General features: G+C 36.7%; 1 protein-coding gene across 8 annotated transcripts in view; it reads right to left on the bottom strand.

Moving 5' to 3' along the window:
- Positions 1 to 24,235, bottom strand: part of EPHA5 (EPH receptor A5) — a 421,001-nt gene that overhangs the window by 12,787 nt on the left and 383,979 nt on the right. For 7 of the 8 annotated variants that reach the window (XM_006160483.2, XM_006160485.2, XM_006160484.2 and 4 more), the window contains 4 exons: positions 22,661 to 22,870; positions 19,202 to 19,351; positions 6,291 to 6,484; positions 176 to 331 (listed from right to left, as the gene is read on the bottom strand). In XM_006160483.2, the coding sequence (XP_006160545.1) occupies positions 176 to 331; positions 6,291 to 6,484; positions 19,202 to 19,351; positions 22,661 to 22,870 (710 nt within the window). Of the gene's footprint in view, positions 1 to 48; positions 332 to 6,290; positions 6,485 to 19,201; positions 19,352 to 22,660; positions 22,871 to 24,235 lie in introns of those variants that run through there. The other variant, XM_027776613.1, reaches the window with a different exon arrangement.

The raw sequence follows: 24,235 nt of genomic DNA, 5'->3' as shown, positions 1-24,235 counted from the left end.
TTAAAAAAAAAAAGAAAAAAAAAAAAAAAAAAAAAAAAAAAAAGATGAGGCTTCTTTGAAAGCTGCCACGTGTGGACAAAGGTTAACTGATTTCCCTTGACCTCATACAGACGCGTTTCTGAACAATTTTTCTCACCCCAGTAATTATGTAAAAATTATCAGAAAAATTACTCACTCCAAGGTCACCTGAGCCACAGCGTCCATTGAACTGTATCCATTTTCCATGAAAATCTCTGTATACCGGCCCATCTTGATTGCTTCTAGCCATTCACCTACTGATCTGTAGGCCCCAGATCCCAATGAGCCATGTTCTGCCAATAAAGTAGATACTCTAGAAGACAAAAACAATAAATATTAGCAGGAACATTTTAACTCTTTTAGAGCAAAGTATATTACAAGGTAGGGATACATTCAATGAACCTTTAGGTCTATATATTCATTGGAGAAAAATATACAAATGCTAACCTAGAAGAAAATAATCCAAAATACAAAAGAACATAAAATCAGCACATTGAGATCTTTTTCTATCTATATAATAAAAAGAGGACTTACAGTCGGTTAATAAGTAAATTTTCTGTAACATAGGACAGCTGAATATTTTATGTCACATGAACAGCAAACACAGAAGATTTTTTAGGCAAAGAAGCAAAGATACTACTACTCTGCATGACACTACAATAATGGATATATGTCATTTTATATTTATCAAAATGCATGAATACCAACAATGACCCCTAACAAAATCATGAACCTTGGGTGATAATGAGGTATCAATGTACATTCATTGGAATGAATGTGCCACTCTGTTGGTGAATGCCGATAATTGGGGGGAATGTTATCGCATGTGGAGGCAGGGAGTATACATGAAAGATCACATGTGCTTTCTGCTCAATTTAGGTATGAACCTAAAACATTAAGTCTATAAATTCTTTTTCATATAGTGGTTTAGATATAGATATGTTCTACTACTGTTGTGTTTATAAAAATGAAAAAATGCTATCAAATATAAATATGCAGAATAGTTTGTGCAAATCAATTGCTTTTAGACTTTGCTAGAGGAGCTCAAGTTCCTTTAAACTAGTTTCTCAGGAAATCCAAAAGCTATTTATTTATTTATTTATTTATTTATTTATTAGAGGTTTGTGCTATAGGGCGCGTGTGCTCGCCAGACAGAGAGAGACAGAGAGACAGAAAGCAAGAAATCACTCCCCAGCGGGGATGGTCATGCTGCAATCCTTTCTCCTCCATTCTCCTCTCGGGATCTTGGGCACGCATGTACACGCGCCCAGCGTGTTTTAAGCCACTGGGTTTGGGACGCGAACCATGGTCAACTACGTGGGAGTCCAGCGACACAGCCATTACGCCAAAGCTATTTATTTTTTAAGTTCTTACATAACTGGAGCAGAATCTGGGAAGTAAAGGGTAACCCCAAATATATAAGAAAATTAAAGGGAATCAACTAAACCATGAGATGCTTCTTAACTATTCTAAATTCATACTCTCTGGCCAATAATAATCGTTTTATGGTGATGATGCTAATAATCATGACGATGATTTTTACAGACATATCCTAAATAGAGGACAGGTGGTGCTCAGTGGAAACACAACTGGATTCACATAGAAGTTCTTAGTTCACATCCTGGGGTCTCTCTGTACATGCTAGGCACACACATGCCTGTGATTCAGGCTGGCTAAAGTGGGGGTGGATCATGGCATGGGGACCTTGGTGGGGGTTCTTGTCTTTCTTTTCTCACTCTCTCTCTATAAAGACAAAAATAAATAAGCTTTTTACAAAAGTATCCTAAATAAATCTTCAGAAAAAAATGGTAAAAGTTTCATGTACAGAAATATCAAAAATAATTTACATGTCCATCAAAGGGAGTTTTGCTTAAGTAAATTTCAACTGGACACAAATGTCTGTTTTACTCATGTTTTCTTAAGTAAATTTCAACCATAAGATATAAGACACAGGGGCCAGCAGTTGGCACAGTAGTTAAGGCTGTGGACTCCCACATAGTCAACCATGGTTCAAGTCCCCGACCTGGCGGCTTGCTTTCTTTCTCTCTCTCTGTTAAGTGCATGTGCATGTGGCAATTTATAAAGTAACAGTAATGATAAATAAATCTTTTTAAAAAGATACAGGACACAAATATATAATGACAAATAAAATTAATCTTTTTAAAAAGATACAGGACACAAATATGTTCATTTTTACTCACATTTTCTATGATTTCTCACACTCCACTTATACTTCAATGTTTTAGAGTGTGTTTTCTTCAAAACCAATTCTATGTAAATTGCTATGGTTAAGGTATGATTTCTATTTTGTAGAATTCATGGACATAACTCAATCTATAAGATGACTGACCTCTGAGAAACATGTCACAATTACCACCTCCTTTTGAAATCTTACTCCATCTCAACATTTTTCGGAATCACTAATTGTTTCTTAGCCACCACGAAATTATGTGTTCCTGAATTCTCCTCCATCTCCTTTGTTTATAATGCCTTCTTCTGACCTTAAAATTTAGAAGGAACCATTGGGTGGAGAGCAGCAGGTGGTGTAGCAGTTAAAGTGCTGGACTCCCACATGACTGACTGCTGTTCAACCTCCAGATTGGTGGCTTGAAAATCATACCAGATGCACATGCATTTGTGCCCAAAATCCTGAGAGCAGGATGAAGGGATTGCAGTTTGGTCATCTCCCCTGGGGAGCAGGGGGGTGATTTATCACTTTCCCTGTCTCCCTGTCTCTGTCCAGTAAGCACATATGTACAGTGGCAAAAATCTTTTTATTTATTTATTTTTTACAGAATACACTGTATATTGGCTCAGTCAAGCACATCCACATACATGTTATCGTCAACAAACAATTTTCCACTTCCTATTTCCTGTATATTTTGTTATTTTTGCCATTCTTGATTCCCTATCTCTCACCATCTGCCGTGTCCCACTCTCCTCCCACACTGTCTCTGATATCCATGGTTGCTTTCTATGCCTTCCCCCCCATTTTATTTATTTGTTAAAGAGCTTCATTAATCTAAATATTTCCAATAGCAAGCACAGCTGATATATACATATCCATGAACACAAGTCTGACCCTAGGCATAAACCTCAGTGCGTAGAATGAACCTACAACACAGTAACACCATGCTGGGACTATATAGCTTACCTGTACTCCTCAAATATGCATTTTTTAAAAATTTCATGGAAAATAGTTTTCATGATATTTTTTCTTCTGAAATTTTTTAAATTAATTTACATTCATTCCCTAATCATTGTTACAGCATACAAAAAATGGTTATCCATCCAGAATACACCGCATAGTGGCTTAATCATGCATGTTATTAATAATTTTTCGTTTCTAGTTTCATATATATATTTACCACTGTGTTTGACCTTTTGCCCTTTCCCACCCTCTTCTCACACTGTCTCTGGTGTCTACAGTTCTCTTCCATTCCTTTTCCCTCTACATTTTATTGATCATACAATTTCTTAAATAATCTAACTACTTTCAATAGCAAGTTCAGTTAGTAATTTCAAGAAAAGTAGTTTTTAACTGATAAGGAAATTTTCTTAAAACTTAAAAACTAGAAACAGGTTAGGATCTTGTTCAAATAGTAGGTACGTGAACCTATTGACAGCTCAAGATAGGACAAAAACTCTTAAAACCGGACAACAAAGCCTAGAAGAAAAGCAGCAATATTTTAGTCAAAAGTCACAGAATGCTATTTCACCAGTTCAGTCTCATGTACTTTATCTTCTGTTGTGGTTTGATCTTCCCGATTGAACTTAACAAAAAAAAAAAGAAAAAAAAAAATTGGATGGAGCCAGGACTTGGCCCTGTATCTTTTTAGACTGTAGTTCCACTTTAGGCAATTTTACTCACTTCGATGGCTTCAAATAGTATGTATTTTTCTCAACTTTGCATCTCCAGACTATGTCTCTTCTATATCCATATCCCTACTTTGTGCTTCCATATTCCTCAAAGCTATATCACCCCAATATATCCAAACCCACATTACTCCTCTTCTCCACACCCATCTCTCCTGAAATGCTCCCCATTATAGTTTATGATACAACCATCACCCCTTTCTTGACCTCACTCCTCTCAGTCTCTCACTGTGCATAATATTTATTATTCTTCCACCATATTACATTTCTGGCTACTTCTATCTCATTTATCACCCTTATTTCAGGACACCATCATTTATAGTTTGCACATCCACATCTAGCTAGCCTTGTATTCTCCTGAATTCTACTCACTTTCCACTCCAAAATCCAACACATTTTGGGGGTGTGAATTTTTCTTCAGTTCAATGTCTCTCTCCTTCATTTGTATTTGACTCTATGAAGGCAGATAAAGCCTAGATCTATTGGTTTCACGCTCTGTCCTCAGCATCCAATCCAGAGCATAATACAGAGCAGAAAGGTGAATATTCATTGAATGAATAAATTAATTTAATGTAGTGATTTGCAGCCATAAGCAATAAGGTTCAAGGAATAGTGGTAGAAAGGTGAATATTCATTGAATGAATAAATGAATATAATGTAGTGATTTGTAGCCATAAGCAATAAGGTTCAAGGAATAGTGGCGATAAAAAGGAGGATTGGAGATTAGACTCTAAGTTGATATTGTGGAAGAATTGCAATTTTTTGGTGGTAACAAGGTCTAGAATCCGACCATGGAAAAGGAAACCCAAGGTCGGTTAGAGAACCAAATCACTAAAGGAGAAAATTCTAGGAGTTGAGAAATAACTGAATAACATGCACAGTTACTGGAATCAACAAATTTTTGACATGCATAAAGATGGAGGAAAAGAGAAAGAATAAACCAGCAACTAACCTCTTCTAAAACTAAGATTTCCCAACAACCAAATAAAGGAGAGCCTGTGAGTGTTATGGTCTTAAAACAAAATTTGCCTGAATGAAGCCTAGTAAGTGGAATTAAATAAAATCCTCAACTACTTCCACTTGCTGCAAAACAAACTATTGCATACAAGAAAATATAAAAATTCTGTAGAAATTTTAAACTGCTCTCAAGCTAACAAGGATGCTAATGTAAATTAATACAATTTAGAGCACTGGAAATTTAGTTTGATGATTTCCTTTTTTTACGTCCATTTGTAACAATGCAACATAATTCAAAGAAGTGGAAGAGAAAGGCTTAATGTTTTACATGACAATAAACAATTTAAAAGGAGATACTGAGGAAACAACATGAGGAATAATTGCTATGAAGATACATTTTCTGGTTGCTACGCAGAAAGTTAATGATCCCAGAACAGAGTTTGAAGATTCATTTCTCACTTGTATTTAAAATGACTTCTCATCTAATAAACGAATGTTATATTAGAATCAGGGAACTTATGTAACTTAATCAACAAATTGTTTCTCATTTAGTTCATGCTAATGTACAGCCAGTATAATACCATTTCTTGTGAAAAGAGACAAGTGTGTCAAATATAGTGAAAATAACAATCTGGCAAGTTTTCTAGTACAAGTTTTCTGAATTGGTTTTCAGAGGATATTTCTATTATTTTTCAGATAAAGATGGAAGTAGGCATTACAGAGATGCAACAATATTTACTTATGCTACTGAGAGAAGTAAAAAGTATATTCGTTTGCTCACACAAATTTTCTCTGCAAGATTACTCACTTATTTCCAAATCTAATCTAAAACCTTTGTTAAAAATGTAATGAAATAGAAACATATTCATAAGAATATGTTCATACCAACTTGTGGCATTAACTCTGGTTCAAACTGCACACTAAATGATTAAGCACTTATTGTGTAAAATTAAATGAGAGCAACAGTGTCTTTAAGGTTGTCAATGTTAATAAAATATGAGCACTAAAATTTATTCATATTTAAAGGGGACACACTAAAATGTATTCTACAAAAATCAAAGAATGATAGTGTTTAATTGATTTTTCCCGATTACCTTAAAATTATCTTTTTTCTATCTACATCAATCCTCCAAGATATAGGAAAATACATACATTTGAGGTTCTTTTTTTTAATACTACTTGAATATACTTATAATTCACAGTTTTCTGAAATTGGAATATTATACTATTAGATACAGGTATAGGTACTTTTAAGTATAATTCAGTCACATATATTTCATTCATTAGAAGAGTAGTAATATGCAAAAACTATATTCAAAATAATTAGAATATGTTAAAATACTTTAACATGTAGATGAGAATCACTTAATCATCGAAATATTTGTGGCTTCAATCTGAATTGGGTACATTCAGGAAAATCATTCAGGCCTGGTCTGTACCTGTTTGAGGCATTAACCAGCGTCTTCAGACTACTTGGATTACGTATGAGCTTGTCCAACATGTTGACTATTTCATCAAACTTGGGCCTGCTATTTCGGTCTTTTTGCCAGCAATCCAGCATTAACTGATAGAGAGCAGCAGGGCAATCCATGGGGCTTGGCAGACGGTAGCCTTCCTCTACTGCTTTAATCACCTGTATGAGGCAAAACAGAGATAGTTCCACATTAGCACAGAATGGTTTGGGAATTCCCACCAACTTTCATCCTGTGATTATTTATTTATTTATTTATTTATTTATTTAGAGTTTTTGCCTAGGGTGTGTGCACTTGCCGGAGAGAGACAGAGAGATGGAGAGAGGGAAAATGAGAAATCATCCCCACTAGGGAAGATGGCCAAGTCACAGTCCCTTCTCCTTTGTTCTCCTCTCAGAATTTTGGGCATGTATGCAAACACACCTGCTGCTGGGTTCAGGATTTGAACCGTGGTCAGCCATGTGGAAGGTCCAGTGCCTTAGCCACCACAGTACCTGCTGGCCACAATTCTTCCTTATTCATACTCTTTCAATAATAACCAGCATCACTATCTTTAAAACCTTCAACTACTGCAAAATAAAACAACATAAAAGAAATACAGTATCACCATATAAAAAGATAGGCTTTCTTCACATCTTGTAAATAAATGATAATCATTTTAACCTAAAATCTTGGTGAAGGGTGATTTGTAAGCATTAATTGACATAAAAAATATAGTTCATGTTTTATTTATCTGTGCATTCTGGGATCGAATAGAGATTCAATTTTCTAGCGATTTCTCTGAAAAGTTAATGTCTTTTTAATGAAAAAATATGTGCAGAGTCACTTTTTAAAAGTAATATAACTGCAATTTTATTTCAAAAGAGACTTTGGGATGGTAAATGATGGATAAGTCAAAGGCTAAATTAGCATAACTGTCTCATGTATCATTTAATAATGTCAAGGTCTGGCTGTTTATTACCATCCACTGATTTCTGTCAAGAATTTGGAATGACTGTCCAGTAGCACAAGCATTACAAACATCATTGATTTTAAATGTAATCATACGTATGAATATCAGTCTAAGCGTGGGGTCGTTTTATTGAAAACAATCGTAATGTTGCTACCATCAAAATATCTAGCTTCTGAAAAGATTTTTTTATGCTACTGAACATGAGAATACAGTTTCTATTCAATTATGAAAATTCAAATATTTGAGTGACCTCAAAAATGAACATTAATGAACAAGATTTTCTTCTTTTTTTATTTTTAATTAGCAAGAGGGCATGTGTGCTTTCTGGAGAGAAAGAGCTAGAGAGAGGCTGAGGAAAAGTGAAAAAACACCCTTCATAAGGAATGGTAACACAATAATCCTTCTCCATTTTCCCCTGCTTCATGATTTGAGGTACACAAGCATCTAACTTCAGCTGCTGGGTCGGGGCCACCTGAACCTCCATGCCACAAGTTGTTATGAACATATTTTTATGACTATGTTTATATTTCATTACATTTTTCAACACAGACTTTAGATTAGGTTTGAAAATGAAAAAAAAATACATTAGAATAGAAAATTTACAAAAATATTTTTTAAAAATTAGAAAGAAAACAATCTCTCCATGATAAAGGAAAAGAATAAAAGCAGGTCCCGATGTAAAGATGCAGAAGCAGATTTAAGAGACGTTTAGAACATGAAAAGAGGGAAGAGAAAAGTCTCAATACTGAGGATCAAACAAGTTCTAGTCCATTACACCAGATGGGTGTTTCTGTTAACTTCAGGTAAGCACATTTACAGAGGCAGAAAATGTCTGGTAGAATTTGGGACTTCTTTTCGTTGAGGTGAGTAGAGAATACCAAGATAGCAATTTGCAGGAATCTGGCTGGAGCCCCCAGACATTTGGGCTGATAATATAAATGCGAGGGTCATTGGCTCTTAGTCACAGCTTGAAATCAGAGTAGTTTATGTCTCCCTGAGAAAAGCGTAAAGGTTCCTGAGAGGCACCAATAGTTATGTTCTGGCAGAGAAATAAAAAGGTCTCCGAAAATAAACAGAGAAATAACTGGATAAGAAGGAGCAGAAGACCTAAAAGTCACCCACTACCTTAGTGGACTTAACTCAAAACCATTTAAGCAATTAGAAGACAAACCAGTGAAGAAAAAAAATTCAATGACTTTAAATATGGTTCATATATATGACATAGTAACAGGTCATGTATATTGGAAAATAAAATAATAAAACAAAAGATAACAATAGTAACCAATAATTTATGAAAAATTCATTCTCCTCGCAGGATCTTGGGCACGTACACACATGTACCCAGTGTGAGTTTAAGCCACTGGGTCTGGGACTCGAACCATGGTTGGCTACATGGGAGTCCAGCGACATAGCCATTAGGCTAACTGCTGGTCTCCCGACTAAATAAATTTAGAAAAAAATATTCATATTCTTGACCAAATAAATGCGTATTTAAAAAAAAAACTAAAATTATCATTTTTACTCGTGTGAGTAAAAGTTAATGAAACTTTTGTTTGTTTGTTTGTTTTTCCCCCTAAGAGAGATTTTTGCTATAGGATGTGCAAAGACAGAGAGAAAGAAAGCGAGAAATTACCTTCTGGGAAGGATGGCCATGCTGCAACATCCCCCACCCACCCCCACACTCCCACTATCCTCTCAGGATTTTGGGCATGGACACACACACAGCTTGCGTGAAGCCTCTGGGTCTGGGACTTAAACCATAGCTGACTACGTGGAAGTCCAGCAATGTAACCATTATGCCTTCTGCTGGTCCCAAAATTTCTTTATCTATTAGTTTGCTTATTTTAATATCCCCTATTGCCGATAAAGACAGCTGTTATTCTCTTTAATAGCATATTAGTGTACATAAAATCCTAATGTAAATTATTTTTTAAGAGAAATTTTTGCTATCAGGGCATGTGCATTCACCAGAGAGATAGAGACAGAGTGACAAAGAGAAATCACCTCCTAGGGAGGATGACCATGCCACAATCCCTTCTCCTCCATCTTCCTCTTGGAATTTTGGGCATGCATACACACGTGCCCTGCGTGAGTTTTAAGCTGCTGGGTCTGGGACTCAAACCAAGACTGACTACGTGGGAACCCAGTGAAGTAATCATTAGGTCATCTGCTGGTCCCAGTGTAAATAAATCATGAAACATTTTCGCTATGTGATGAGAATAATAATTTTTATCTACTTAAAATTTAACTTATTTCATAATATGTTTTCCCCCCAAAGCTGCTAAACAATTGGTTCTAATTATTCTATTAGCACTTATTAAAGAAAAAAAAAGTCCTTTATCCACTAAAACAGTGAATTTTTATATATTTCTTAAATAAATAGAGTTAGTCAATTCTTTTTCTTTTTAACAAGGTCTCACCATGTCATGATCCTACTGCTTGTGCTTCCCAGCTAGGACCATGCCACCACACCCAGCTGTTTTTAGTCACTATCTTACCCAGGCTAGCCTTGACCTCCCAATCCTGGGCATCAGCCTCTCTGAGTTGCTGGATTTCAGATACACACCACCCAGTCTGGCCTTCAGGTCAGATGGGAATTGAGACCTGGCCTTCCATGTGGTCCCAGCTCTCAGAGTGCAGTCTCTTAATAGCTTACACCATCACAGCTGGGCTATTCATTAGTTTAAAAGGAAAGTAAGTTATCTGATTTGTGAAGATATTTCTAGATTTTGTTATTTAATCTGTTTAATTTTTAGGTAAACTTATATTTAGAATATTAATGCTCTGTCTCTAACATAGAACTTGGCCAAGGTCATTTCATTTATTTTAAATGTATCTTAAAACAAGTGTGAGTGTATAACTTTAAATTTTGTATTTAGACATTTTTAAATGATTTTTAAAATTCATTTTTAACCATTGTTTCCTTTCTAGTTTAGGGGAGAAATGAATGGTACTAGTACTGTGGTGGTTTGTGAAAAGCTGGAAAGTTTCCAAAATCTACCAAAGTACAATAAGACCGCTCATTCTACTACATAAGTAATACTGTACAACTAAAGGAATCTTAGTGTTAATTGTATTTCTCATTATATTTACATTTGTTTATCTAGGTGGTTGAAACAAACAAAGAAAAGAATAAAGAAAAAGGGTACCAAATTTTTTATAATCACTCACCAACTTAAATAGGCCCTAACTAAAATATTGTTATAAGCTCTATGTTTTCTTGACAATGACATACAAATCCCATAGTGATAGTCTGAACATTAAGCTCCCAATCTGGCATTATTCATTTGGTAGCAAGTTGACTCTTAGGTATCTTCCATCTTGTGTCTGTGAGTTCATCTTTTCATGCAAATATACCTATTTCAGGTATGGCTTGCTTCTTGCTAACAGAACGTCAGTCAGCCCTAGAAGCCTTGGAATGTTTGATCCATAAACATGGAACCACATTAGCCTATCTCCTTACCAGGTGAGTCCTTCACAGTTAAGGACATGTGACATACTTCGTAAAGTGCTATAAATACTTAACAATTGGTTCTTATTGGGTGGGAGACAATTTTGTTACATTTGGGTATTTTAAGGGGTAGAGAAATGGAGTCAGGATGGTTTAGTCTGGCTCCCTCACTTCCTGTTCTTCCTATTTTATCATGTTTGATAAGTTGTTTACAAGGTAAACAACTTTCACTATTGGTGGTCCTGTGCTTGCATGCTTGTTATGCAATTTTGACTTTGCTGCTTTATGCCATTGCATGTAATGCACACGTGCATGTGCAAAAGTTTAGTTTTGGCAATGAGCTACTATTGTCTGCAGCCTCTTCAAGAGAAAAAGAACACCAGGTCAGCTAGCTAGCCCTGCTCAACTTGGCTTTGGCCTTGTTAGCTAGCCCTGCTCAGCTTGGCCTTGGTTCAGCCTGCTCCACCCTGATGGCCTTGGCTTGGCTTGTCCTTGGCTTGGCTCAGCTCAGCTTTGAGTGCTGTGAACTCCAAGAAGAAGGAAGTGCTGCAGAGCACTTTTCACACATGTTACAAGCTCCAAGAGGGAGGAAGCACCTTGTAAGTGCTACTAGAACTTTGTGAGGTCCTCATGAACTCTGCAATAAATAACATTACATCAGTGCCTTGTGTCTTTTTCCAACTCTCTGCATCTCTGTTTGACCGACCATTCAGAGGAGAAAAGAACCTTGAAAAATATGAAAAACATAAATATTCCATCTGTGCCACCAATATGATATCACATAGGTAGAAACATTCTAAACGTTTTCCAGCTGCTGCAAACCATTCTAGCATGGGATTACACATAGCTCATCATCTGGAAATAACTAACATCACAGAATGCTGGAATGGTCCTTTAAAGGCAGAGCTGAAGCACCTGCTTGGACAAAACGCTCTGAAAGGACTGGGTGTCATTCCTCAAGTCGCAGTACATATATTCACTCAGGGACTTCTATGGGGTACTCCATTCCCAGGGCTTCTAACTGAGGAGTATGGCAAGGGTTCCACTGTACTAACAGTTATGAATTACTCTTGCCCAGAGACCAGCAAAAGAGAAGAGGAGTCACCATGGTGGCAAGGAAAACTGATACTCAACAACAGGAGGAAGTTGGACTGCTTTATAAAAGAGGAGGCAGAGAGAAATACATGTGATGCTCTTAAGAAGGAAGGATTGGTTCAGTCAACTAGCTAAGCCACAACAATATATCAAGTTCATTGAAGAGAAAATTCAGAATGGGGAGTTGTGCAAGCAGAGGACAATAATAAGGTCAAGCAATAAACTGAAGTTGCAGGGCCTACATTTATCTGTAACCTGTCTCTTTGGAGTTCTCTTTAAGAAGCCCACAGAACCAGGGAACAGATACCTCCTGAGCCTGTGTTAGGAAGTACAGAATGGGCAGTTGTGCAAGCAGAGGCCTGCATGTATCTGTAACCTGTCTCTTTGGAGTTCTCTTTAAGAAGCCCACAGAACCAGGGAACAGATACCTCCTGAGCCTGTGTTAGGAAGTAGGTATTTGCTACAAAAGGGGTAGAGTGAGGCAGCCACTGAAATTTGCCTTTCAGATCTCCACCTGCAGGAATGGTAACCCTAGTTGGTGTGAGCTACAGTTCTTCATCACACTTGCACAAAGGCCGTTCTTTGGGCAGTTACTCTCAATTATTGAGTCTGGCAAGGATAATAAGACAGGCCCATTTTTATGAGGTATGGGACTCCTGTGACAAGCAGTGTTAGTTTGGAGACTCCCAGGAGGTTCTAAACTCTCTTCAATCTACGTTTCTGTAGATCTAAGATGCTTGCATTCATTCTTCTTCCATCTGTGCTATACCTGGAGAGAGGCCTATAACACAGTATGCCATCTCTTCCAGCTTCCTCTCATCTCTCCATGATTTTTCTTACATCTCTCCCCTAATAATATTCATGCATATCTAATTCCCTCCTGGCATATGCTTTTAGAGGGTCTACACTAGTCCATGTATTGTTACAGGCATCACGATGAAACTACACATGCATTGCCTACATTCATGCTTACTGCCTATCTGTAAAATAAGACATGTTATACACATTTTATGGATGCAACGCTTGAGTTTTCCAGAAGGTTAAGTAATTGCTCATGTTTACACAGCAATAATATGGCAGTGGTGCGAATCTCTCTCTGTCTTTTTGGCATGCAAACTGGTGTTTCTTCCATGCTGGTACTGATTCATACCACTGGAATTAGAAATAATTATACAATCCCCTTCTAAGAAAATAATCTGGGAAAGACATGAACCTTACCCCCATAGAATTATATTTCTTTGCATCACAAAATTCTTTAAAATGAATAAATAAAATTGATATATATCACATATATTTTTCTAGAATTAAAATGAAAATGAGCTATTTTGAGAGAGAGAACATTCTTCATCACAGGAAACATGAAAATGTAGGCTTGACAACTGAGTGGCAGGGAGACTGTAGGAAGAATTCAAGCATCAATTGTATATTTCAATGAATTACATTCTATCTGGGATCTAAGGAAGTGCCTATGTTGCTAGGTATTCATTTGACATCTCACACACAAGAGCTGTTACTATGAGATGGGAAGCTCAGCAGAAATGACTAGAAATTATGAATATATTTCTAGATTAATATCAGACACCATAGAAATAGCTTCAAATATAGGAGTTTTGTTCTAGACTTTCTTTAATGTTTTCAAGTTACTAAAGAAATAGTTAATGTCTTTTTCTTAGTGTATCAATCTGAGATCCATAGAGCTCCAGAGATAAAAGTGATATTCTATTCAAGCCTTCTTCTCCATAATTACTGAAACTGACCGAGAATTGTAGCATCCGATGTGGCTGGCATTCAATTTGTTTGTTGTTTTTAGTAGTTTATGCCATAGGGTGTGTGTGCTTGCTGGAGAGAAAGAGAGACAGACAGTGAGAGAGAGAGTGAGAAATCACCCCTTAAGAGGGATAGACACACCACAATCCCTTCTCCTCTCAGGATCTTGGACACACACAAACATGTGTCCTGTGTGATTTTTCAAGTCACTAGGTCTGGGATTTGAAACACTGTTGATCATGTGGGAGTCCAGCGACGTAACCACTATGTTATCTGCTGGCCCTGTGTTATTGTTTTGATAAATAGCAAGGTACAGGTATTCTGAGCTATTTCCTTTTTTTACCCAACATGAGTACACTTCACACAATTCCAGTCGAGGATACAAAACACATTATCAACTACAGATCATCTCTTTATATGGAACTTTTTCAAAGTGGATAAGAATTACCACGAGATGGTAATACCAGTTTCTTAAAAACAATTACTTATAGGACCAGCATATGGTGTAATGGTTATGTCTCTGGACTTTCACATATATTAACCACAGTTCGAGTACTGGACCTAGGGGCTTCAAACTCATGTCAGATGCTTGTGCATACATGCCCCCAATCCTGAGAGAACACTGGAAGAAAAGGAATTGTAGTGTGGCCCGCCCCCCCCCGGGGGGGGGGTGATTTCTCACTTTGTGTCTTTCTCTGTCTCTCCAGCAAGTGCACACTCTCTATAGTAAAAATCTCTCTCTAAAAAAAAAACCCAATAAACAGAAAACCCAATTACTTATATTTGTGGGAGCACTATTTCAAGAAGACAAATATTATCTTAAAAAAAAACAATATTCTTTGGTGTAACACACTCATTTTAGAAATTAATACACCAAAATTAAGAGGCTGATAAAGTTGTTTGCTGTTAAATTTTAGAAATTTGTATTATTTGGTTGAGAACTAAACTACTACTCCTACTTTAATTACAACATACTATCTCTTTGTGTACTATAAAATGTTCCTGTGATAAATCTATACACTGTATACATATATATCTCTTAATTAATGAAGATCGTGTATGTCTGTCATAGCAAAAACTGAAACAATACTACAGGATACATCTGCTTCATAGTAGGTTGACTTCTTTTGGAATCTAATATTCTTGTTGTCTTAAAAGAAACTAAGAACTAGTCTAATAAAAGTAGTAATAAAACAACGGAATTAAAATTCACAGGAAAGAGAATGCACAAAAAACTCACTGCATAAATAAAGGACAGGATTCTAACATGAGAAGGATGAAAAACTGATGACTTAATTTTACAAACATTTTAAACTATCTGCTTAGTATACTATATGGCGTTATCCACTCCCTAATAAATACAAGATAAAGATACTGTCACTAAACCTAAAAAGGAAACAAAATAAAATCTGTAATTTGGTTTTTATTTTAGGTTCAGGGAAATGGTTGACATTTGAAATGTTTGCTACCAATATACATAGGCATCGATTGAGCTTGAATCAAGGCTCGTGGTCTGGTATTTACCGAAAATCATCAGAGTTGTTCTAGTTTATTTTTATTATGTGTTATAGTTTTTCTCTGTGATAGTAGCAGTAATCCTAAATCAAAAGACACCTACTGCTGCATCCTGTCCCCCGATACAGAGGAAGGTCTCCTCTGAGAGATTTAGATTATCCTGCATGTCTCAGTAATGTAGCATTTTCATGGTGGCAAAGCCCTTTTAGAATCAGATAGCATCTGTAGAGATTACGGGATATATCATGGGAAGCTGCCAAATCAGTATTTTGACTTTGCTTTCTGAGGCTTTTCTTCTAAGAAAATACTCAGTGATCTCGATCTTCAAATGCAGTTGATCTGTCAAGTTTCCTGGATACGAATTTGGATAGAAATTAGAACACATCAAACTTAGTGCTGTATTTAGAAACTAATGCCTCTGCTGATCTTGGACTTGCAGAGGAAATGACCAAGCATGGATTGGACACCATTAAACACAGACATTTCAGAAATATCTATGATTATATGATCAAATTCTGTAAATTTCTTTTAGATTCTTGGAAAACCTGGCCAAAAACAAAATAGTGGTTTTTTGCTCATATAACTTTCTGAAAATATTGCACCAGCATTCACTTGTGTATTTCTAAATAGTGTGAAGTACTATTATTTGGAAAAGTATCAAGACACTCAAATAGCTAAAATCAAGAAAAAAAAAAGAACAAAAAATGGAAAAAGGAGCAATAAAATTAATAAAGACTACCTATGAGAGTAAGACTGTCTAATGCTACAAAGAGGCTATTAAGCATCAAATAAATAAAAACAGAAAAGAAAGACATATGATAGCAACATTGAGAATTATTACATAGGCAATCAATTGCACCAGGGAAGCTATAGACTAAAGAAACGAGACGTGAGGATAGAAGGAATGTGTCCCAAATCCTTCACACCATCCTGTTAAAATGTATTTCTTCATGTAATTAATTATAGTTTTCACCCACAGTGAGTCTTCTAATTATGGGGTTGGCCAGCGAGATTTTAGCAGATGTGTTGCCGGCTTAAGTGCAGTAGGGCTCCTTCCTGCTACTTGGCAGGTGAGAAAACGTTTGGACTAGCTTGCCAGACTCAGGAGGCAAAAGAGCAGGTAGTACTTGTTATACACTCGACCCCCAGAGGTGTTGGCAAGCCTAGTCAAGATTGGTAGGAACAGAGATGAACCTTCACCTAGCACCATATCTATTTAATGTTTAGTATTTCATTTTAACTGTGACTGTTACAACTATATCTGGCATAATCATCAGTACTGTGGATGATCTGCTATCCAGTTGGGAAAGTTTAATAATTCAGAGAGGATCAGAAGTGAAAATATCTCAGGACCAGCAGTTGGTGTAATGGCTATGTCGCTGGACTCCCATGTAGGCGACCGTAGTTTGAGTCTCAGACCTGGTGGCTTAAACTCATGCTGGGTACATGTGTGTCCAAGATTCCTAGAGGAGAATGGAGGAGAAGGGATTGTGGTGTGGCCATCAGCCCTGGGGGGTGATTTCTTGCTTTCTGTCTCTCTGTCTCTCTCTGTCTTTCTGGCGAGCACCTACACCCTATAGCCCAAAACCCAAAAACCTCTGAAAAAAAAAAAAATGCCCTATAGTCCAAAACCCAAAAACCTCTGAAAAAAAAAAAAAGTGAAAATATGTCAAGTGAGAGTAGGAGTTAACTATGTAAATAAGAAACAAATGCTTCCTTCCCTTGAGTGAATGAGTGAAGTTGACACATGGTAGGACCAGCATAGGAAATCTTTCTGGCAGAAAATAATATAGTACTTTCACACACACACACACAATAGTTATAATGACATTGAAATGAGCCTCAAGAAAAGTGATTAGCCAACCTTACCATGCTCTGTAAATCATGTTAGCATTTGGCACTTCTCTGAAGTATTCTTGTTAGGGGAAGCAAATAGGAAATGGGTCTGATCTTAGTCTAGATTAGAGTAATCATCACATCCTGAATTGAGTATTTCATATTTTATATTCAGATAGGCTGATCATTGATTAGAAGTGAAAAGGAGGAGATAGACACTAATTCAATTGGAGACAGTATAATGGCAAGATTACCAAAAAAAAAAAAAAAAAAGGATAATCAGTTTGAAACTTTTATTATTTTTGTAACTTTAAGAAAGTAATTTGCCTTCCCTAAGCCTTAGGTTCTCAAATGTAAAACAGGAATAAAAATAGCATCCCTCTGATGGGTTGTTAAACATAAATATAAATAATGTAAACAGAAATAAATGTGAATTGAATGATACTTTTGACACAGTCCTACCTCTAAAATCATAACGTTGGACGCAGTAGATACTTGTTATTCCAGATTAAGAGAAACACAAGTCATCATTCCCTTCCCCAAACCACATGAGGAGAACACACACACACACACACCAGAAAAAAAAAGAAAAGAAACAAAAACCCAACCAAGTGTAGCCACTGTGTCTACAAGAAGAGGGGGGCATACAGTAGCTTGCTGTATGCTTGAATTTGCCCAACTTGCTTTAGCTTTTGGAAAAATGATGCTATGATGAAATCCTTGGGAAAGCTGATGTAAGACCAGGCTCCTCACCTGCAGAAGTTTGCAGGAGGCAGGCTGGGTGCTGCAACAGGAGGGAGGGAACACTGGGGTATCCAACAGGAACAGCTTCCCCAGACAAAGCAGACACATGTATGATACAGTAAGAGACTAAGGTTTGGGGGTAGGAGGTACCAAGTGAGAGGAATTGTGAGAAGTCAGTTGGAAGCCATCCTCCTCCTTGAGGGGCCCAGCATGGAAGAAGCCTGTTATCAAAGGTCTTTGAAGTACTAGGACATGTTCTTCACTAGACAACCATGTCTGGGTGTCTCCCCCAACAGCCCAATGTTAGGAAAACAGTCTTGTCCCTCTTGCCTTCCTCTCCAGCCAAAGCAATCCTGAAGAACCCAGAAGCAAACTCCAGCAGTGGAGGGGGAACAAAATCTTGACTACTCATTTTTCCTACTCTAGGTACTTAGGGTCAGATTGGCCCTGTAGTTGTAGAAAACAGTTTGACATGAATATGGGATTGACTTTGATTTAGACTGCACTAGAATTTCTATTTTGCAAAATGAGTTGTAATTACTGCCATCAGACTATTGTTCGGACAGAATACAGCTAGAAAGCTATGGTAACATTCTAACAACATCTGAAGGCATGGGAGAGAGCAACTTCATATGAATAAGAGAAATAACTAGAAAAAAATGTTTCAAATAAGTACACTACTAAATTAATACTGTTCAATGTACTGGTGTCATAAAGCAGTACTGAGATTTTAGGTGGTGAAGAATTTAAGACAATGTATCAGATCTCAGTAAATATTACCTGCCTTTATAATTGTTATTTGAAAGAAAAATATAAACTTTCCATATGACCCAATAATGGAAAGGACTCTCTGAATACTAATAATGGAAAATTACAAAAAGCCATGTGTCAGGCAACATATCATAAAACATTCTGAACTTCAATAGACAACTCTTTCATGGTTCCTTTAATTCTAGGATTCTATTATTTTAAGCATGAATTATTTTTCCATTGTGGGGGAAAATCTGTTTTTCTCCCAATTTAAATAGACAGTATAACTCTTCTTACATTTTTTTAATTTAAAGAAACATAGACTATTCCTTTTCATCCTCTAAGAGCATCCACTATTAAATCGATATCATTCATCCTTTTGGTTTGGGATATTAGCTGCTTTTATCAAATGCAAATCATAAAAAACTTGCCTGTCAGTATTCATTCTTTGATGGCTCTTTCTGCATCTTTGAAAATGATACTGACATACATTGAATGAAACATCACTATAGAACAGCAGAACTGTCTGGGATGGGTCTGAGTTTTGATATAACTGTAACTCACTTTCCTTTGTACCAACTCATTTGGAGTTTCTGCATAAAGGATATTCCAATGAGAACAACACAGATTAGAGGCTAGGCCACGTATGTTGTTGTTGTTTTTTGAAGCAACTGTCATTTTCTGAAGTAAAATACATTGTTAAGTGTCCTGACTCAAAGAACAAAGCACTTTCATTATCAGTGTGAGAAAAAGTAGCTCCATACTCACATCCTGATTGGTCATCTCCCAGTAGGGTCTCTCTCCGTAAGACACGACTTCCCACATGACTATTCCGTAGCTCCAGACATCACTGGCAGAGGTAAACTTCCGGAAAGCTATTGCTTCTGGGGCAGTCCATCTGATTGGAATTTTTCCTCCCTGAAAATGCAAAAAGGAAAAAAAATTACAAAATAATCCCCATACACAGTGAATCTAAGGATATGGCTGTGTCACTAGAGAGATTTAGAAAGAGATGTAACATTTTTAAGTGAATCTGTTTGACAGCACGCAATCCCTTTGCACATCCCTTAGCCCGTAAGCATGTGTAGGCTAACTACTAATTGACTGTCCAGAAGGTTTCTAGTTTAAATTTTGTTTGACTACTAGAATGCATACCAGACCCACATCTCAATCACAGTACTCAGGAAGGCAGTTCTAAGTAGGAGAAAACAAGCAGTTAAGCAAATAAGGAGATTAAAGCACTCAAATATCCTGGGTGCTTATTTTCTTTAATACAGATATGTAAATGAAAAGTCTAGGTGGCTGAAAGTAAGCCTACAAAGTTTTAACGGTTAACAAGACAAGCAAGAAAATCAGATGTATTAAAACCTTAGAATTATATATACTTTTCCACAACAGGGTGTTATTTCTTTTAGACACACTTGTCTCCTCTTTTGTTCTGGTATGTTTTTGTGTTTATCTGGTTATACTGTTTAACTCATACTAACTGAAAATGATCAAAGTTGGATTGAAGAGGAAAGCCACAATATCAAATTTGTTTGTTTGTTTGTTTTTACTTTCTTATAGGATGTGTACATTCGCCAGAGAGAGAAAATGAGAAGTACCCCTCTGTGGGATGGCCACACTGCAATCCCTTTTTTTCCATTCTGCTTTTGAGATTAGGGGTATGCATGCACATGTGCCCAGTGCGTTTTTCAAGTCCCCAGGGTCTAGGACTCAAATCAGGAAGTCAGCCCTGTGAAATTCAGCTGCCTCAACCACCATGCCACCAATTGGCGCAAGTGCGGGGTATTTTTACATAATAAAATATTTGTATGTTTTCTCTCAGTGCACACAATCCACCTTCTCTATATTGCTATTTTCAGGTGAAGGGTTTTATTTTTTCTTACTCTTTAAAACCAGGCAATCAAAGATAACCAAATATTCTATCTATAACCTAATATATATTAACAAAGAGAAAGACAGAGAAAGTAGAGGATAGCTTTTGAATCTTTTCTTATAATAAAACTAACACATAATTCCTATTTTGCAGTAAGAGAGTGATTTAATTCACATACAAGGGGAAAAAAAGGATTTAAATTACTGTTTGTGAACCGGAGTTTCAAGACTTATAAGGAAGTATGAATATTATGTCATGCTTGAAATTATTCTGGAAGTTGAACTTAGGTTTGCATTATTTGCTTCTTAGCTATTTGGCAACACCATTTGAAGGAGGTTTTTCTGAAGCTTCTTATTGTTAATTAAATATTTTTAGGCAGGATCACAAAATGAAGCCTAGCTATGGACAGAGTTGTGATATTCTGTAGAGTGTGGCTATTGTTCCTCTTAGAATTGGAGTTTGCTGATTATGTTAAACTGTAGCCCATGATTTTCTCCTGTTCCTCTGGCTATTGAAGGAGTTTAGAGTTCCCTTAGCTTCCCATCTCTATAATGTAAGATGCCACTATACACCATAGCAGAGGAATAAGTCATTTTTTTAAAGAATTATTTTATTTAACTTTATTTATTTATTTAAATTTGGCCAGAGAGGGACAGAACGAGAGAGCGAGAGAGCGAGAGAAAGTGAGAAAGCAAGTCACCAGGTCCAGGATTCAAACCACCTTTGGCTATATAGGAGTCCAATGAGTGCCCTTATCCACCACACCACCTGCTGGCCCCAAGAGGATAAGTCATGAGGGTATCAGAATCTTTGTCTCGCCTCCCAACCTGCATCAAACACACTGATACACACCTGGAAAAATCTACTTTTGGCACTTAACAAAGACATTAACCAAAAACATTGGCAAAAGACTTGTCTATAACCTCAATCTAGTGAAGACCACCTTTAGTAAGTGAAACTCTAATCCCAGAAGAATTTTTAATCGAGGTTTCACTTAATGGAAATAATGACAATGATAGGTCTCGAAGAAGAGAAAATATTCCATCAATTAATTTATTGATTTATTATGCTGACATTTGGAAGGGTTCGTTTGCACAGAGAAGTTATTCTTGCCCTTCATTGTATAATAGTACAGATCCCCAAGTGACCATAAGTCAGAAAGCAAAATGGAAAAAAAGACCAACAAAAAATCGCCTTATAATCTATAAAAATTGTTAGGCTGTCAGTAGATGTAATTCTAAAGAGTGGAATTAGATAAGAACAGGTAAGACATTTATCTTAATTTGAGCATATGAAATGGCAAAGTGTTCTGTACCGAAACAAAAGTTAACCAAATTGTATAGTGAAAAGGATATGAGGTAAATCCCTATGATCATAAAGAGTTTAGACACTGATATATCTAACCTGATGACATCGAAATATTTAGAATTAAACAAATATAGTTCATCATATGGGATCCAAATTTAAGAAATACAGTATCAGTGACTGCCCAGAAATTTTTGTTGCAGTAATGTCTACAGTTTTGTACATGAAAAAAAAGTCAATTATATACTGTATCAATTCAGCAAGCAATTACTTTGCTGGAAAATAGTATTGATTTATGCTAATTATGACAATGTGAGTTAGTGGTCGATTTTCCATAGATATGAGCTATTGGATTTCATAGTATTTAAGAAAGGTAATTAGGCATCGGAACTCCACTGTATTGCCATTTTTTTGAAGAAATAGCTCTTTTACTCCCACCCCCTCAAACAGAAATCCTTAAAATACAGGGTCTATATATTTCTGCATTTATTTTACAAAAGAGGACACTATAATGCAGAGAGCTTAAACTATTCAATAATGCTATACATTTTTATATCTTTGTATATAAGTGCATATACACCCTACATTTATTATATCATTTATAATATATATGTACATAAATGTATAATATATATGTACATAAATATATATGTATCTATGCATACATATTAATATAATACTGCTTTTATTGTAGGAGACTATATATTTAATATTTTCTTTCACACTTAAAGCTTTATATTATTTGTACTAATGTACAATGTATTATTTGTACTGCATCCATTCTGATCTCAATCTTTCTATTTTCAGTGTCTTTAAGAAACATAAATAACTGAGATTTAGAAGGTGAATACTTTTCTTACCTAAGTTTAAGATTTGAATTTGGTGATACTTAAGAAGGAGATCTGGACTTTCGATTTTTCTCTCTGTCTCTGTCTTGCTGTCTCTTCCTGACTCTGTCAGAGCAATGCCCTTTTTGCTATTTCTTTAAAAATCTTTAAAAATTAAACATCTCTAGTCTAGTGTTATATTCTGTTAGATCTTACCCTTGTGGTATAGGCCGCCTCAGGATCATCTTCCAGTACCCTGGAAAGTCCAAAGTCAGACACTTTGCACACAAGGTTACTGTTGATTAAGATGTTTCTAGCAGCAAGGTCTCTGTGCACGTAGCCCATGTCAGAAAGGTACTTCATTCCTGCAGCGATGCCTCTCAGCATGCCAACGAGCTGAATCACAGTGAACTGCCCATCATTCTTCTGCAAAGTCAATGTAGAAACGTTAATCTAGCAACACCAATCACTGGGGAAAGATATGAAAGGACCTTCCTTCCATTCCCAAGTCAGTCTTATCACTCACCAAAATTCATATGCAATTTCCATTGGAAAGAGAATGGGCAACGTTAGAAAATCTATAGTTAACTTGATAATGTTTATTTGGCCTCTGCTCAGTCAAAACAGATCAAAGCTTTGAAAACCCTTGTCCAAATCACATTTAGTTGCCCTTCTCTGGACTGTCACTCTTTTATTCTCAGTCATCAAAGGAGTGTGCACATCACTCCAACCTCGTACCTGCCTGAGGTTAACACTGCACACTTTTGAGGTGATTTAAAAGAAGCACCCTGGGTAGGCATATTGAAGTACAGTTGATGCAGCCAGGGGAGACGAGGGAGTTTCCGCAGCAGAACATAAGAGAGGGATGACCGAGTAATGGCCAAGACAATGGTAGCAATCCTTGGAAGTTTATTGTCTTTACCAAGGGCAGTGAATCTAATGCAATCACACAGACTCACAAGGCTCCACTAATAGTTATTTAGAAATTAATAAAATGAATAAATAAATGATGTGTGAGCTGGCCCCATAGCCTAGTGGTTAAAGGAGCTAGCTCCCACCTGGCCAACCTCATTTAGAATCCTGGCCCTAATAACTTGAAGTTTGCTTTCAATAAAATTTGTCAATAAAATAATAATGATAATGTGACTTTTTTGGGGGGGAGGAGAGGTTTTTGCTATAGGGTGAGTGTGCTTGCCAGAAAGACAGAGAGAGATAGACAGAAAGCAAGAAATCACTCCCTAGAGGGGATATCCATGCCACAAATCCCTTCTCCTCCATTCTCCTCTCGGGATCTTGGGCATGCATACACACGTGCCCACGGGGAGTTTAAGCCACCGGGTCCAAGACTCAAATCACAGTCGACTACATGGGAGTCCAGCAACATAGCCATTACACCAACTGCTGGTCCTGATAATGTGACTTTAAGATACTGGACAAGTGGACAAATTGATAAGCAACTTGGTGGGGCCAGCAGGTGGCATAGTGGTTAAAAACTTGGTGGGGTCAGCGGGTGGCATAGTGGTTAAGGTGCTGGACTCCCACGTGGCTGTCCATGGTTCAAGTCCTGGACCCAACAGTTTTCATACCTGGCATGTCTGCCAGTGTGCCCAGAATCCTGGGAGGAGAATGAAGGAGAGGTGACTGTGGTGTGGCCATCCTCTCTGGGGGAGAAGGTGATTTCTGACTTTTTGTCTCTCTCTACCTCTCTGTCAAGCTCATGTACTTTATAACAAATCTCTCTCTCAAAAAAAAAAAAAAAAAAAAAAAAAAAAAAGAAAATTTACAAAAAAA

This window comes from Tupaia chinensis, unplaced genomic scaffold, assembly GCF_000334495.1.
Source record: "Tupaia chinensis unplaced genomic scaffold, TupChi_1.0 Scaffold000687_1, whole genome shotgun sequence".
In the NCBI taxonomy this organism is placed as follows: Eukaryota; Metazoa; Chordata; class Mammalia; order Scandentia; family Tupaiidae; genus Tupaia; species Tupaia belangeri.
This window is presented reverse-complemented; position numbering and strand designations above follow the sequence as displayed.